Source organism: Amblyraja radiata, chromosome 3 (genome assembly GCF_010909765.2).
Source record: "Amblyraja radiata isolate CabotCenter1 chromosome 3, sAmbRad1.1.pri, whole genome shotgun sequence".
Lineage (NCBI taxonomy): Eukaryota > Metazoa > Chordata > Chondrichthyes > Rajiformes > Rajidae > Amblyraja > Amblyraja radiata.
In genome coordinates this window covers 30,775,281-30,789,944 of record NC_045958.1, presented here as the reverse complement: position 1 = coordinate 30,789,944, position 14,664 = coordinate 30,775,281, and the positions used below count along the sequence as shown (strand labels likewise).

Here is a 14,664-nt window from a genome sequence, read left to right as displayed (position 1 = left end):
CTCTGTGGCAGGGAATTCCATAAATTCACAACTCTCTGGGTGAAAAAGTTTTTTCTCACCTCAGTCTTAAATGACCTCCCCTTTATTCTAAGACTGTGGCCCCTGGTTCTGGACTCGCCCAACATTGGGAACATTTTTTCTGCATCTAGCTTGTCCAGTCCTTTTATAGGCTAACTGAGCCTCAAGCTCATCTACTTTACTTCTTATACTTCGCGCATTCATATACAATACTTTTAATTCCTTACGCATCTCACCTTTCACATCGATCACTATTACACTTGGCCATACGCTCCTATCCCTTTGTGAGCCTTTTTTCCCGTTAATTCTGGGGGTCATTAACCATCCCTTTACTCTCTTTCCCTTTAACTCCTTCCTCGACTATTCCATTTGACACCCCACCCCCCTTATTCAGTTTAAAACCAACCGTGTAGCAGTGGCAAACCTGCCTGCCAGAATGCTGGTCCCCCACCTGTTAAGATTCATTCCATCCCTTTTGTACAGTTCCCCCTTACTCCAAACCAGATCCCAGTGATCTAAGAATCTAAATCCCTGTCCCGTGCACCAGTTCCTCAGCCACACATTCATGTCCCGTATCTCCCCGTTCCTGCTCTCGCCAGCACGAGGAACTGGAAGCAAACCAGAGATAACAACCCTGGAGGTCTTGCTTTTCAGCATTTTTCCGAGCTCTCTAAAAAAGTCACGCTGCAGAATATTCATCCCCTTCTTTCCGACATCGTTTGTGCCGTCACGTGTATCGAGGTACAGTGAAAATCTTTTGTTGCGTAATAACCAGTCAGCGGAAGGACAATACATGATTACAATCGGGCAATTTACAGTGTATAGATACATAAGGGAATAACTTGGTGATGAATTTGTAGAATTCTCTGTCTCAGAAGGCAGTGGAGGCTGATTCACTGGATGCATTCAAAAGAGAGTTAGATACAGCTCTTAGGGCTCACGGAATCAAGCGATATAGGGAGAAGGCAGGAACAGGGTACTGATTGTGGGTGATCAGCCATGATCACATTGAATGGTGGTGCTGGCTCGAAGGGCCGATTGGCCTACTCCTGCACCAATTGTCTATGTATCTATGACAAGGAATGTGTGCAAACTCCACATGGACAGCAGCGGGGGTTAGAATTGAACCTGGGACCTGTAAGGCAACAGGTCTACTAACTGGACCATCGTACCATCCACTCCTTCTAAGAGTCAGACTATACGAAAACAGGCCCTTCGGCCCAACTTACCCATGCTGACCAAGATGCCCCATCTACGCTAGTCCTCCCCGCCTGCTTTTGACCCAGATCCCTTTATCTATGTGTCTTTCCAAATGTCTTTTTAGTGTTGATATAGTACCTGCCTCGATTACCTCCTCTGGCAGCTCATTCCATACCCACCACCCTGTGTGTGAAAATTGTCTTACGGACAATAATTCCATAATCTTTAAAGATTTTGTCCCGCTGAGTTATTCCAGCATGTTGTGTCTATCTTCAGTTTAAACCAGCATCTGAGGCTGCTTGCTACACTTCTTTCAAGATCTGATGGACTAAAAGACTGCCTATTCCTGATATCAAGGCCGGGAGATAATAGGTCAGCCCTGGCTCTGTATCTCTGAACTGAATCCAAAACCAGTCCAGATGGAACAGATGAATGATCTCTCTGCTGGTGTTAAATTCCTGCATTAAATGAGTTTGGCTAATTTCAACTTTGGGATTGCCTTACAATGTAACAGCACTCTACACTTTGGCTGCTGCTGTTAAACTGGCAGCCATACAGCACTAGGAGAGATTGAGCACAGGCAATCAGTGCGATGCAATTGTCAAAATGACCAGCATAGCACCTGGGTGTAGTGCTATATTCTTCAAATGGGGGTGGTTGGAGAAAGCCTGCTCGATTTTCACTTACTGTAACTGCAGGAAAAATGTTCCCGATGTTGGGAGAGTCCAGGACCAGGGGTCACAGTTTAAGAATAAGGGGTAGGTCATTTAGGACTGAGATCAGAATAAACTTTCTTCACCCAGAGAGTAGTGAATCTGTGGAATTCTCTGCCACAGAAGGCAGTGGAGGCCAATTCACTGGATGTTTTCAAGAGAGAGTTACATTTAACTCTTGGGGCTAGTGAAATCAAGGGATATGGGGAAAAAACAGGAAAGGGGAACTGATTTTAGATGAACAGCCATACACCCTTCCCCCACTCGATCACTCCACTCCCTCGCCAGGTACCCCCAAGGCCAGTGATTGCTCAGCCCCCCCCCCCACTTTAAAAAATGCTCCGCGGCCCCCTGTAATCTTGTGTGTGGACTCGATAAGAAGACTGAGAGATGAATGAAGTATCGAATGGAATAAAGAAGGCAAATCCTGTGCACAACCATCATTCAGAATAGGGAAACAAAAGTATAAACTGAGTAAAGAAACCTACAAGGGGGGCCCGGTGGGGGTGCCGTCGAGAATGAAGGGGGGAACTCGGAGATGGGCCATCAAAGTGGGGTCCAGCGTGGGGGGGGGGGGGGGGGGGTAAGGGTAGCCTCTACGTGGGACAGCAGGCAGTAGATAAGATGGGAAGAATAGGGCTGGTGAACGTTTATATGTTTGTCAACGGCAGACACGTGGCGACACTTGTGTTCTGTCTAGGTGAAGTCTGCTGTACGATTTAACCAGGTTGTATGCAAAACAAAGCATTTCACTGACAATAACGTATCATTGAATTTAATCATTGCAAGGACACCTTTTATTACACAAAGATCTTCCAGGAGAGTGGAATTAAGGACAGTTAGATTATATGATAAGGTGATCAGAGATTCCAATGGAAAAGGAGCACAACGGATTGAATTGCCTCCCCGTCTTGCTTAGATGTGCCAAACATCCTTACTTTAGTTATTAGGGAGCAGAGCTATAAAGTGAAAATGACAACGTTTAAAGGACATGTGTGTGGCAGGTTTTTTTACAGAGAGTAGTTGGAGCCTGGAACGTGCTGCCAGGGGTGGTGGTGGGGGAAGATACATCAGTGGTATTTAAGTATTTTAGATAGGCAAATGTATATGCAGGGAATGGAGGGATATGGATCACATGCAGACAGGGGTGATTATGTTACTTTAGCATCATGTTTGGCACAGACATTGTGGGCAGAAGGGCCTGTTCCTACTCTGTACTATTCAATATTCTATATTGTTGATTCTAGGAACATATGTATAGGTATGGTCAGCATCTCTGGCTGGAAGGAATGGGTGACGTTTCATAAGGTTATAAGGAATAGGAATAGAATTAGGCCATTTGGCCCATCAAGTCTACGCTATTCAATCATCTCCCTCCTAACCCCATTCTCCTGCCTTCTCCCCGTAACACCTGACACCTGTACTAATCAAGACGTTTTGGGTCGAGACCCTTCTTCGGACTTCAGACGTCACCCATTCCTTCTCTCCAGAGGTGCTGCCTGCCTGAGTTACTCCAGCATTTTGGGTCTATCTTCGGTGTAAACCAGCATCTGCATTTTCTACGTACACACATGTTTGGTATCATGTGCTAATCAAAGAAACCAGACAAACCAGGTGAGACCACACCTGGAGTATTGCGTACAGTTTTGGTCTCCTAATCTGAGGAAAGGTCATTCTTGCCATAGAGGGAGTACAGAGAAGGTTCACCAGACTGATTCCTGGAATGGCAGGACTTTCATATGAAGAAAGACTGGATAGACTCGGCTTGTAGTCGCTAGAATTTAGAAGATTGAGGGGGGATCTTATAGAAACTTACAAAATTCTTAAGGGGTTGGACAGGCTAGATGCAGGAAGATTGTTCCCGATGTTGGGGAAGTCCAGAACAAGGGGTCACAGTTTAAGGATAAGGGGGAAGTCTTTTAGGACCGAGATGAGAAAAACATTTTTCACACAGAAAGTGGTGAATCTGTGGAATTCTCTGCCACAGAAGGTAGTTGAGGCCAGTTCATTGGCTATATTTAAGAGGGAGTTAGATGTGGCCCTTGTGGCTAAAGGGATCAGGGGGTATGGAGAGAAGGCAGGTACAGGATACTGAGCCATGATCATATTGAATAGGCTCGAAGGGCCGAATGGCCTACTCCTGCACCTATTTTCTATGTTTCTAAACCAGAGAAACTGTTTTTAATGGCACAGAGCATATTTTCCATTTGGTGTAAATCCGATTTAAGGTTCTTCTACATAAAAATCAATAGTCATACCGTGTGGAAACAGGCTCTTTGGCCCAACTTGCCCTATCGCATATTATCCTGGATTAAAGCCAGACTTTAACCACATGCAGTGCGGGCTTACCTCGGGGGTGCCCAATCATGCTTTGTGCAGTCCAGCAGTGTGCCAACATAGGTTTTATTTCGCCAGGTCACATTAACCACCAAGACACCTGCAAGAAACGCAAGAAAAATAAATCGTTAAAAAATGGAGATCCATTTTATCTCTTCGCTCAGAGCACACTTAACGCGCGTTTGTTTTCTAAGGCTGCGGCTTTGCATTCTTCCTGTTTCTGGCTTCACTGACCTCAAGTCAAGACCACAGGAAATTGCTTTTTTTTTTTTAAGTGTGTAATCGAGATACGGCTGACAGAAGGAAATGGTTCTGGCCACGTCCTGCTGTAAAACGGCAACACTCACCTCTTAATTTTTGCTATTATTACACGTAATTACTTTTGCTTGGAAAGCTGCCAGCGCACACTGAACCCAGCCTACAGAACGAAGGGGCTGAGCTGGCCCTAGGTAATCTGCCAGCGCACACTGAACCCAGCCTACAGAACGAAGGGGCTGAGCTTCCCCTGGGTAATCTGTGAACTCTGTTCAGTTTTTGTCGAACCGGGTGGTGAGGTAGTAGGGAGAGAGGTAAGGGGACATGTTAATAGCAACTGACGAGCTAAAGCCAACTACTTTATCCTTTTCGGAGATTCACATCAGTCAATTGAACTACTTCTGATACCTCTAATTCGCAGCTCCTTGGCTGGGCCACTGATATCCTGCCAGACAAAGGTTTTTTTCCCCACAACCCAAATCAATGAAATCACCTCTGCCTTAAAAATGATTTGAAAGCATCTTATGCACAAATTGCTCGTAACCACTGGATGAAACAAAATTATACTCCTCAAACTAAGATTTTAAACTCGAATGTGGTGAGCACCATTATAAATAATTCAGGGAAAGTGATTAAATAGCACTCAACGTAACAAAAATCATTATTCAAACTATCCTCCAAAATCAGCTGTCTTCTGTTGGCTACGCTACATGTAATCATGGTGTAATGTTGAGTAATTTTTTATACCAACCCTTGTCCTCTCCTGCTGTTTTTACTGTGATGTGCAAAATATTCAATGGCCGTTCTGCAGTAAAACTGACTGCGGGCTTTTTTGTCTAATCATTTAGAATTACATATCATCGCTATTATTTCTCACATCTCCTTCACTACACAGTGATAATTTCTTCCCCTGGGAGTTACTGGAGCGAGATAACTCTTCATTCAAGGATCAATTCAATTCAGATGAGCATTGCATACTTTCAGAAATAGGAGGGGAAATTTGTTTTTAAATATGAAGGCCCAAGAGGCTGCAGACGGTGGACTCTGGAACACAAAACAAATTGCCGGAGAAATTCAGCGGGTCAAGCAGCATCTGTGGGGGGGCATGAAATTTCACTGATGTAGGGTCAATTAACAATACCTTCCCCATCACAGGCACTGCCTTTGTTTTTGTTTTGTTTTATTAAATGCTGACAATGCAATATAAGGCTTGTCTTTACAGTGAGAAATGTGAACTAACTTGCCTGTTTCAGAACAGATATTTTGAACTTCCAGATATTTGCCGTGGGTATTATATCAGGACATACGTAAAAGCTCCACACTCTTCCATTGTCAACAATTCCGTTCACGCTGAATAAGATCACAAAACGCATTGCCAGACTCATGGAAGGAAGAAACCTCCCCCCCCCCCCCCCCCCTCCCCCCTCCCGAACTCATGTCCCCGAGGACCTATAAACAGAACCTTGTGTAACTTAATTCCCTGAAGGTCTGACAAAATGCTACTGTGGGGAGGAATATGAACACACGAGTGTTTTATTCTTAAGTGACACTTGTGCATTTTATTGATGCCGACCTCCTACGAAACGAGACACTGATAATGTGTCGATAATCGGCATTTTCTGTAACTGCCCCTGCCCCGGTTTAATAATAAATACCCCGTTTGGAGGGGTCTATGAAATGCCAGGATTCTCATGCCCGTTGGTATCCCCCTCCTTCAACGCTGCAACCTATGGCAAAACAGAGCTTACAGCGTGTTAAATTCTTGAACACATCAAAAATATTTACATCGCTGATGCATTTGTATCACCAGAGGGTCTTTTCTTCTTCCCTCGACCCATCCCGAAAGTGATCGCTAGATCCAGTCACCACTAGCTGCAGCAAGCAGAGTACAGCTGTGACAAAAGAGACGAAAGCCAAACTAAATGCACAATCACATTTTCCTCATAGGAAAAAGACCTTTAGAATTCTTGTTTAAAAAGGAGAAAGGGACAAGCAAGCCCATTCAAGAGCCAGGGCAATAAAATTGTGAAGACGAAAGACAAGTGAAGACACTTAACATTTGTCTGCAGTGAAAGCCTTTGTTTAAGCATCTCCCTTCAGGGTTACGCATTGCCAAACCAAAGATGCCACTTCATTGGCTTGCTCCTGCTGGGAGCACGGTGAGCCGATTGGTCCTTTCTCAGCTCTGCAGTGCTGAGCACAAAGAGAAGAGGCTGCTTGAAAGAGACGGGTTCATAAAAGAAAATACTGCAGCACCACAAGCAAAAGGAAAATGTTTCCAATGGCTTGAAATAATTCAAATGGGAGCTCAGCAAAGGAATCCTTGCCTTTCTTTTCAAGGAAAATGGCAGTCAGTGTTCACTCCTGACATAAAAGGCCAGCCTGTCCCTTCTGGAATCGCATCAAACACGAGTCTAATGGTTGATCGTTCAATCGACCAGGGAAGGAGAAAAAAAAAAAAAGGCTTGATCAATTGGAACGGCTGCCAAGAACTGTGAATCAAATTAACCTTTTCTCTCATAGTCGCAGCTAACGATAAATCAAGGGCCAGGTCGTAAGCCAGAACCTTATCCAAGTCGAAGATTTTCTATAGAAACCAGCAGAGCAGCAACTTATTGTTAGAGCAGCGTTGCTCGCTCAGGAATTCCAGGCATCCTCACGTAAACAGCCTCTGACCTTTTTCCTTAAACTGCGAGAGGTTTAGTGAAGCATGCTGCAAAGCGCCATGCCTTCTTAACCACAGGACTCGTAAAGAATTACACTGTTAAATTACACCCATGAACACAGCACACTGAGGCCCTGTCAAGGCTCGACTCAACACTTCCAATATGTTAGCTCTGACAAATTTAGCAGCCCAAGTGTGGTAAAGAATCCTTTAGCAGCCTGCAGACCAAACAGCCCTAAATGCTTCTCAGTATTTAGATAATGTCAAGACAAATAAAGCTTTATGGAAAAGTGCAGACTGCCAAGTCTGTCCGATTTTCTCGAAGGCAAACATGAACTGACCACAAAAACATGTTTTTCTCCAGTGACGGACTGTACAAGGTAATATCTGAACAAGGTGAGAACTTGCAGAGTTCGACATTTGTGGAAAAACCCCCAGTAGGTTCACTTAGCGTGACGTATTGCAGTGGGAATGCAAGTCTATTTTTGGATTAAGGCTTTTTTGTCTGTCTGAATGTGTGTTTCCGAGCGTGTGTTTCCGAGTGTGTATGTCCGAGTGTGTATGTCCGAGTGTGTATGTCCGAGTGTGTATGTCCGAGTGTGTATGTCCGAGTGTGTGTGTGTCTATGTGTGTGTCTGAGTGTGTATGCCTGAGTGTGTTTGTCCGAGTGTGTGTGTGTGTCTATGTGTGTGTGTCTGTGTGCGCTCATAAGTTTCTAAGTTATGGGCCCATCAATTCTACCATTCGATCCTGGCTGATCTATCTTTCACCACTCAACCCTAGTCTCCTGCCTTCTCCCCATAACCCCTGACATGTGTACTAATCAAGAGCCTTAAAGATATCCATGGCCTCCACAGCCTTCTGTGGCAATGAATTCCACAATGACTAAAGAAATTCCTCCTCATCTCTTTTCTAAAGGGATGTCCCTACTCTGAGGCTATGGCCTTTGGTCCTAGACTCTCCCACTCGTGGAAACATCCTCTCCACATCCACTCTATCCAAGCCACGCGCGTGCGTGTGTGTGCGTGCGTGCTGGATAAACCGTGAAGCTTCTGCTCAAATTTAACAATCCAGAATTCCTACATTAACTGGCAGTGGGTGAATTTGTCTGACACTCCCAGTTAAAAGTTTTTATAAGGTTACAGAATTAAGAGCATGCACAGTGCAACATGTTTTCCTTTATATTTTCCCCTTTAATCATCATACCGTTGAAGTGTACACTGTTACAGCAGCTCCCTAATGTAGCTGGTGAAAGAAAGAATGTGACCCTCTGAAACCACACAACAGGAATGGAAGCAAATCATCCTCAACCCCGAAGTACTGCTGTCTAGGAAGGAGTACAGCCAGAGGCAACCTCAAGGAGCCACCTCTCACAGATTTGACCTGGTCGCTGTTGGGATGCTGGAAAGGTTTAAAAACATTGTTCGGCAGTACAAAAGACCAACATATTTCCTGCTGCTTAATGCAGCCTACATTTGCGGCAGTGACTACACTTCAAAAGCACTTTCATTGGCTGTAAAGCACAAAGTCACTTTATAATTGCAAGTCTTTCTTTCCTTTATTAAAGCAAAGATGCTTCAAAAGGGCAACGAGGCATTTAGTTTTGGAGGATATTCCAAGCCCCAGGGAACTGCACAACCTCGAAGAGGTGGGTGTGGAAGTTTTCACAAGTAATAACATGAGTGGATTTGGGGATAGCTGCACAATGGTGAGAAGCAGCTGCAGCAACTACAGCTCACAGGGCAATAAAGTGGTTGTTTTGCTCCAATCTAGGGCTGGATGGAGGGCCAAGAAATTACTCCTTGGAGCTGTCATACAGTTATACAGCATATAAACAGCCGAAAAAGGACACAGACTGCTGGAGTAACACAGCAGGTCAGGCAGCATCTCTGGAGAGCATGGGTAGGTGACATCTCAGGTCGATGTTTTGGGTCGAGACCCTTCTTCAGACTGATTGTGAGGGGGAAAGGGGTGAGGCAGGGCAAAGCGTGGCAATAAAGTCAAGGTTTTTTTTTGACAAGCAAATGGTTGGAACAAAGGCCAGAGATAAGAACAGTCGGTGTGTGACAGATTTGTTTTGAAGTTACGTAAATTATGAAGCATGGGGTTGAGGGGAGAAATACGTGGGAATCCAGGTCAGGCAGATGGGAGAAAAGGGTAGGGTTGGTTAATTAGAATTCACCTAAAATTGGAGAATTCAATGTTCGTACCATTGGGTTGTAAGCTACCCAAGCAGAATGTGAGGAAACAGGCACATCGGTATACTTGGCCTTGCCGAACATCATGCCTTATCTATGCTATTCCTAATTTCCTGCATTAATTCCATGATATGCTAATTCAAGTAGGTCAAGGCACCTCTTCAGTGTTGTTACCATACCTGCCTCCAACACCTCCTCTGGCAACTCACTCCAAACACCAAGTTTTCATTGTACAAATAATTTAACTCTTACATCCCTTTGAAACCTCCTCCTCTCACTTAATCCGATATGCGAAGATCAAGAAATAAGATGTAGCTCCATTCATGATCAGAGTCTAAAGGAAGGTCTCGACCAGAAACGTCACCCAATCCTTCTCTCCAGAGATGCCACCTGTCCCGCTGAGTTACTCCAGCATTTTGTGTCTATCTTCCATTCCGGATCACCTCTCCTCACCAGCATCTTTAGTGTAAATAGGAAACCCCGCACTTTATCCTTTCTCCCACAATCTAGCCATACATATCCCTGTCCATCAAGCATCAGATCGCTGGCCGGGAAACTTTTGATTTGCCAACCACCCTATTCTGGGTCATTTGTCCGCAACAAGGCGTTAAGGAAACGTTGTTGCAAGGCTAGAACCCTTCGTATCCAGGTCCAGCACATTTTGTAGCTATTTGGTTGCAGCAATTCTGAAATAATGGCTGTGGATTTTTGGAGGTAGCATTTTGCGCTCTACAATACCTAAAAGCAACTGCACTGTAACATTCAATCCTCAGTGATCGTTGGAAAAGCAGCCACATTAAAGATATCATACACAAAGCGCATTTATGTGATATTAAGAGACGCTGTGTAATTTTGTACCATTCTGCAATACTATTATGTACCAACAGCGCTAACTGACAATCGTTTATGCATTATTACAAACAGAAAGAACTGCAGATGTTGGTTTACGAAAAAAAAGACACAAAGTGCTGGTGTAATTCAGTGGGTCAGGCAGCATCGCTGCAGAACATTTATAGGTGACATTTGGGTCTGAATCTTTCATCAGTCTGGAGCAGTCTGAAGAAGGGTCCCGACCTGAAACATCACCTATACTTGTTCTCCAGAGATGCTGCCTGACCCACTAAGTTACTTCAACACTTTTATATATTGCGCTGCTCTTTTTCACAAGGGTGTTAAGTAACAGCCTGGGATTAATGTATCACGGAAAATTGATCAGGGAAATGACACATCTGGAATCAAGCACAAACAAGTCTGTGATCCTCTCCGTCTGATCTTCTTTATAGTTACTACAATTACTTATAAACAATGCACAAGAGGGAAGTCTGCATCCTGTAACTCTGGTTAAAGATGGTGAAAGCTTAACTGCGGTGCAGATGGCTGCCTTATGTCTCGTATGATTGGAGTTTCTCTGAGTACTGCAGGAGCTCCCTGTAAAAGCACAACATTACGATAAGTAAATGTGCCAAATCGTTTGGTCAGAGAAACGGCAGTTATTACTCAACGACAAACTACCTTGAGTACAAATGGTGATTAGTAAGCCCTTGTAATGCGAAGGACAAAGCTGTACATATAGCAGTACGGTGGAGGGCAACCACACAAGGAGAAAGAGGATAAAACACTTTATGCTTTGGAGCACGTTGTGCCATTAATTTTGGGGCTGTCTCTACCATTCGTCATTTGTGAAGGGGTAGATAAATGCTGCTGGGTTATTACTGACAGTCTCATGACTGCATTTGTTGGTGCAGCTACATGAAACAGGAAGATTTAAGAATAATCTAACACCCTAAACATATAGTTGCGATGGAAGTGGATTGCTTGGTTTTTGCTAATGGGGAAAAAAAAAATCAGCAATTTGCCACAAGCTTTCTTCATATGCAATAAAAAGCGTTGAAAAATGGCACTGTGTGATCCAAAAGTAATTTCGCAACGGTCAAACGTTTAAAAAAAATGTTTAACTTCAGACTTGTGCAGCAGCATTTTGACATTCAGGCAATTTGTGCATTCTTCCACAACAACAAAGGGGTTCCCACTCCATTTCTCTACAGGCTGCTATACAACCACCAACAAGACCCCTGACATGTCCACATGTACAAGACCAAGGGAAGGTCTGCACCATGATAACTAGACAACATCCTTGAGAGCCCACACAATGTGTCAGCTGTGGCTTGGCTGGTTGCACTCCTGCTGTGTAGGAGGGAATTGCAGATGCAGAAGCTAGAAACAAAATGCCAGAGTAACTCAGCGGGACAGGCAGCATCCACCATCCCTTCTATCCAAAGATGCTGCCTATCCCACCGAGTTACTCCAGCATTTTCAGTCTAGCACTCCTGCTGTGTCAGAAGGTTCGGAGTTTAACTCCTACACTTGTAAACTAAACGCAGAAATGTAGGCTACTCATGGAGTACTGGACTGTAATAGGGGCTATCTTTGGGATGAGATGATAAATGAAGATATTTTCTGTTCTCTCTGATGGACTTTCAAAAATATAAATGTAAAAAATGCTCTAAACGTCAGGCAGCATCTGTGAATGTTTCCGAAGTTTATAAGTTATAGGAGCAGAATTAGGCCATTCTGTCCATCTCATGTCGTCATTCTGATATGTGGGGGTGGGGGTGGGGGGAAACAGAAGGTTGTTTGGAAAAGACCCCCATTTGTGACCCATTCCTCACTCAAATGTTTCTAAAACAGGTTATTTGCTGGAATCGCAAGACAGTGCATCAGGTCTCGACCCGAAATAGCAATAATTCCTCTCCACCCCCCCCCCCCCCCCCCCCCGCCGATGCTGCTTAACCCACTGTTCCTCCAGGAATTATATCCCTGCTTGTTGATTGTGGGAGCTTGTGGGAGCTTGTTGATCTTCTAACAGTGATAAAAAATGTTTAATTGTTTGTAAAGTGCTTTGGGACATACTAAAAGAGTTGTAGGGGACAAGTTATGGTTCATATAGGAAAGGACTGCAGATGCTGATTTACACCGAAGATAGACACAAAATGGTGAACTCAGCGCTGTCAGGCAGCATCCCTGGAGAAACAGAATAGGTGACATTTCCAGTCTGAAGAAGGGTCTCGACCCGAAACGCCACCCATTCCTTCTCTCCAGAGATGCTGCCTGGCCCTCTTACTCCAGCATTTTGTGTCTATCTTCAGTTAATCTTTGTATTTTGTTTACAACCAGAACAAAGGTCTCACAATATTAACTCAACAGCTTCAGTCCACAAGTCCCAGAGCTCAATGTTTTGTTTGGTGCATCAGGCAAAATATTAACTGGAGAGTCTCCTGATCCCGATTGACATTCAATGCTTTCTTCTAAAAGTGTTTACGTGGAGTGTTATCAAATAGTCTGTCAGTATGTTTGAATACTATTTATTTGAGCTGAGCAACATAGGGAGATAATATCGGAGCAAAGTCAATACCTACATCAGAAAAGCACCGAGGAAAAGCAAGCTCAAATCTCAACAAGTTGGCAAAACCCCCAATCAGTGACCTCTCATTTCTGGTCAAAACACAGAGTGCTGGAGGGGCTCAGCGGGTTAAGCAACATCTGTGGAGGGAATGGACAGTTTTGGGTTGAGATCCTTCTTCAGACCTCTCAGTTGCGGTCACCAGCTACCTATTTCACCGAATCTTCATACTATCCGTAGATTCTACAGATTCGCATTGTTTACTCCCATCCAGGACAATCACCAAATCTATCAACGGCCTCATTCAGCAGTCTACACCCCTCCCTCACACACTTACATGGTGTTCACCAACTCAAACTAACCACCAAAGCTACACTTGTTAACTGTCAAACCTCCCCATTTTTTTTTTTATCAGTTACTATCAAATGATACTTGTTCTCGGCTACAAAGAACACTATCCACTGAAACAAACACCAGCTCAAAAAGGGAAAATGTATGCCACCGGGGACTGTGTGTTCCAATACACTAGGATTTCCATCACTGTCATATCTCTGCAGCCTTTGTTCTGCTACATGATGTGTAGTATTGATCCAAAAAAAAAAATCATTGCTGTCCTAAAAAAAAAATACATTCAAGCATATTTGGCGCTTAAAGCAAAATGGCAAGATAGCCAACACAACTCAGAAGGCTTCGGAAACCCCTTCTGCACTCCAATTGCAATATAGAACTTGCAGCCAATTATTTTGTGGGGTTGGGCCAAAGCCTGGAAAACAATGTGCAGAAATTTACTGCATGCTCAGATAAGATCCAAGCTAAATCATTCATTTCAGCTAGAGATCTGCAATTCCCTAATCACTCAGTCTCCTTATCTAGACAAACCCACAGCCAAGGCTCCAGTTTACCCACAGCTTTTAAAATACAGCGTGCGTGCATGTCAGCACTAGAAATTAACTTTGGGAGAACACCTATAATATTTAATTACTAGGTAACAATTGCACCAGATCACACAATTATGTTTTCTTTAATAAATATCCAAGCTTCAATTTACATAGCTCTTTTAATTTATTTAATGTCCTTGTGTTTCTCAGTTTTGGACTCAGTTCTATTCCGAGTGCTTTCAGCTATTTTGTTGGCTAACATGGTTTGCCATTGCCAGGTTTCACTGACACAAAATGAGTCAAGTGAACAGGTAACCTGGATGTCTTGGGCAGTCATGTAAAGCTTCAGATACACGCCTGTTTTAGTCAGACAGGTGAACCTCAAAATTGTTGAGCTGGCAAAAAAAATACAATACAATGGCCGGGATTTCAGTTCCTAATGACCTCTCACTGCAGATACTTGCACACAACTGCCAGCCAGTGATGGAGTCGGATTTGGCTGTGAAATCCTCCCAGCTGGATTGCACACCAGATCTGAAACAAGTTCCTGCACAAGTGAGTTGGCAGTGTTGAGCCTATAGATTAAGGTAAATAAGGGGAGAGAAGTGAAGAGGGAGGGAAGGGTGGGAGAGGTCTAAGGATAGATGGTGAAATTCACGTATCTTTAGGAGTCCAACCTACAGCCTGCAGTCATACATGATCCCTGAACTGTGCTAATCCTGCATTCAATAGTTCAAGCAATCCGGTTATACTTGCTGTTTTTGAATGTTTCTGGTCAGGAAGTTCGGCAAGAGCTGTTGCGTCATTCAGACCTTGTAAATAATGCATAAATAAAAGTTCTTTTGTATCAGCAATGTGACATATGTGCAAGTTAATGAAAACATGGACTTGAGCTTCGAAAATGGAATTGGCTTGTTATGGCATGCATTTTCTCCATGGATTACCAATTCTTAGCTGGCAAAAGTGGTCACTCAAATGAAAAAATAAATTGTTCATTCTT

The 14,664-nt window shown here is 43.8% G+C and overlaps 1 protein-coding gene across 9 annotated transcripts in view; it reads right to left on the bottom strand.

Annotated features, from left to right (window-relative positions):
• Positions 1-14,664, bottom strand: part of znf608 (zinc finger protein 608) — a 99,442-nt gene that overhangs the window by 16,150 nt on the left and 68,628 nt on the right. For all 9 annotated transcript variants that reach the window (XR_004411344.1, XM_033017530.1, XM_033017529.1 and 6 more), the window contains one exon: positions 4,281-4,368. Coding sequence is in view for 8 of the 9 variants with exons in the window: in XM_033017530.1 (XP_032873421.1) it covers positions 4,281-4,368 (88 nt within the window). In the remaining variant the exon portion in view is untranslated. The remainder of the gene's footprint in view (positions 1-4,280; positions 4,369-14,664) is intronic.